The 2,674-nt window shown below is 40.2% G+C and overlaps 1 protein-coding gene across 1 annotated transcript in view; it reads right to left on the bottom strand.

Moving 5' to 3' along the window:
• The window catches only part of LOC107293731 (retinol dehydrogenase 7-like), a 19,970-nt gene that overhangs the window by 4,143 nt on the left and 13,153 nt on the right, over window positions 1-2,674 (bottom strand). Inside the window, exons 3-4 of the mRNA XM_029285451.1 lie at window positions 717-874; window positions 3-99 (exon numbers count right to left, since the gene is read on the bottom strand). Of these exons, the coding sequence (XP_029141284.1) occupies window positions 3-99; window positions 717-874 (255 nt within the window). The remainder of the gene's footprint in view (window positions 1-2; window positions 100-716; window positions 875-2,674) is intronic.

Below are 2,674 nucleotides of genomic sequence, written 5' to 3'. Positions count from 1 at the left end.
TACGAGGATAGCAAGACGTCAAAGCATGTTCTATGCAATTGGTGACCAAGCAGAGGTTCTTGCTGCTAAACTTCCCGACATAGCAGATATATTTGTGATCTAAGAAATATGAAGCAAAAATCAGTCAATGGATTATCTTTCTATAGTAGTTTCTATGCTATATTTTATATAAAAAATATGAGTATTCCAACTCTCTATTCTGGGAGAAAGGTATAGTGGGAGATAAGGTGTCAAGTACCCTTGTTGCGTGTGAACAATGAAGAGCAATATAAAAGGTTCTCTTCAGTTCTCAGCCCAAAGAGCTAATTGAAAATGTGATGCTTCAAAAGTGGAATGGCTTTGGGATTGGTAGGGACTCTCCACTCAAAGCCAGGGCCTGTCAGGAGATGAACTGAGATAGTCACTTCAAGCAGAATGAATTAAGCCTTTTGAAAGTGTCGTTGTTGACAAGCCATTCAGTGGTTATTTATTGCGTTATTTTATTTGTAATACCCCAAGATGGAGAAACATGGGATTTTCTATCTGATGTGGGAAAATAACTTGACTAGTTAGCATCTTCACTCCAAATGAGGACATGAAGGGCAACTGTTGCTGGTTTACTTCAAGTAGCCAAATGTCTTTTGTTGGCTTTGGTTACCTTTATGATTCCTGCCCCTGCTGTTTCTAGATAACTCATATGCAGACAAAAGTCTTTTTAGGGTTCCCCTTTTACTCACAAGCATCCAGGTATGGCTGTCCATAATATTCTTTGACGTGTGGAGGCATTCGGCTGAACACACCCTGTACGTGCTGTTCTGAGTCATTGAGCATATTTGTGGCAAAGCCCCCAGGCTCAATGATGCTGACTCTGATTCCGAAAGGAGAAAGCTCTCGCCTGTATTGGAATAAAAGGATTACCTTTGCATAAAGAGAGCCAGAAGGGTGGAGGGATTAAGGTCTTGGACTAGGAGCAGGGAGACTAACTTTTACTCTACTCTAGTCACAAACACTCCTTGGGTGACTGGATTTGCTTGCTCCTTCTCAGTCAACCTAACTCAGGAAGTAATTTTTGTTGGGGAAATAGGAGGTTGAAGCAATATGTACTCTCCTTTGAACTCCATTGTGGGTATTTCAGTCTTTTCCTTTTTGTGCATGTAAAAAATTACAGCAGTTTTCATATATGAAACAATGTTCCACAACTCTTTTCTAATTGTCTATCCAAGGGTTCCCCAACCTATGGTACAAGGCCCAGTACTGGGCCATGGCCTCTTAGCCACCAGGCCCCGGGAATAGCTGGTGAGCCCCCCACTCATGGTAGCACTGCTGGGCTGGTGCTAGCGGCCCCATTTACATATGCACAAGGATGCTAGCACCACTGCTAGTGTCACACAGGCGCTAGCCGCCTGTTTGCGCATGAGTGCCCAGGGCTGCCTGTGCGTACATTTCCCTGCTCCTCCCTTTTCTTCTGGGCCACCAACGCAGAAAAGTTGGGGAGCTCTGCTCTATCCAGTTGTCAGCACTGCGACAATTGAGAAAACTGTAGCCATTTTATCTTTTGCTTTCATTGTGCTTCTTTCTGCTTTCTGGGATTTTAGATGTAGAAGGGGGGCAGGGGGGAATGTTTGAGCATTTTCAGTTAGCCATAAAAATTGCAGCTGTGAGTGAACTCAAGGCCAGTGTTAAATAAAGTTTTGGCAGGCTGAGAAGTTGGGAGGAGAGCCCGTGTTTTGGATTAATTGGTGAATGTGATTTATGACAGTTTTTCTGGGGTGGGAATTGCAACTTGTTACTTTGTATCTGGGGGAGGGAACTTTAGGGTTCAACTATGTAAGTGTCAATACTTTGTTTCCTGAATAAAATGTTCTTTAAAGAAGAATTCTTTGCCTTGAAGTTTTTTTCATTGGTTTTATCTATTGGAACCATGACACCAGTTCTAGTTTCAATTGAATATTGATCTTTAAATTTCTTTGTATCTTTGTGTGTATTTGAAGTCAAATGTTCAGGCATTTTTGCAAGTCCAGCAGGTATGATAAAATGACCCTTTGGGTTGCCCACATTTCCAATATAGATTTGAAGTACCTTTAGACATATTTTAGATAATTTTTCTGGAGTTATATGCCAATATTACATCATTTTATAATATTTTTAAGGTATAACCTAATGGGAATTTCAGTCCTTTTTAACCACATATTTTCCTACTGTTGTATCAATTATGTCCAATGATCCTAGCCCATTTTATCATGTATGCTTTCACTTGTTCTTCTTCCATTTAAATTTCACAAAAAGTGTATATATTTTAGCCATTATATTTTTATTTGGCATAATTGTTAAAGTAACTGGATAAAAATAGAGAGGCTCTGAGTTCTAGTCCTCACATAGGCATGAAAACTGGCTGAGTGACCTTGGGTTAGTCTCTCTGTTCTCCCAACTCTCCTGATTGGGTTGTTCTTGTGTATTCAATGTTCTATTATCTATCATAAATCTTACTCTTACCTATGCACATGCAACTGCATGAACATTTTGAAAGCTGCAGGACTGCCACAGGCAGGCCAAATGTCTATCTCAAACATGTTCCCACTATAAATATAGGCCAGAACAACTAAGTGCTTTGCTGCTTCAAATGTAGCAGGGGAAAATAATTTGCTGCTAAACATGAAAAAATAGCTATTAAGTTTACATTTTACCTCAGAGAGTC

The sequence above is a fragment of the Protobothrops mucrosquamatus genome, unplaced genomic scaffold (genome assembly GCF_001527695.2).
Source record: "Protobothrops mucrosquamatus isolate PMUCROS unplaced genomic scaffold, P.Mucros_1.0 scaffold1725, whole genome shotgun sequence".
In the NCBI taxonomy this organism is placed as follows: Eukaryota; Metazoa; Chordata; class Lepidosauria; order Squamata; family Viperidae; genus Protobothrops; species Protobothrops mucrosquamatus.
Note: the sequence above shows the minus strand (reverse complement) of the source record. Positions and strands in the feature narration are given on the sequence as shown.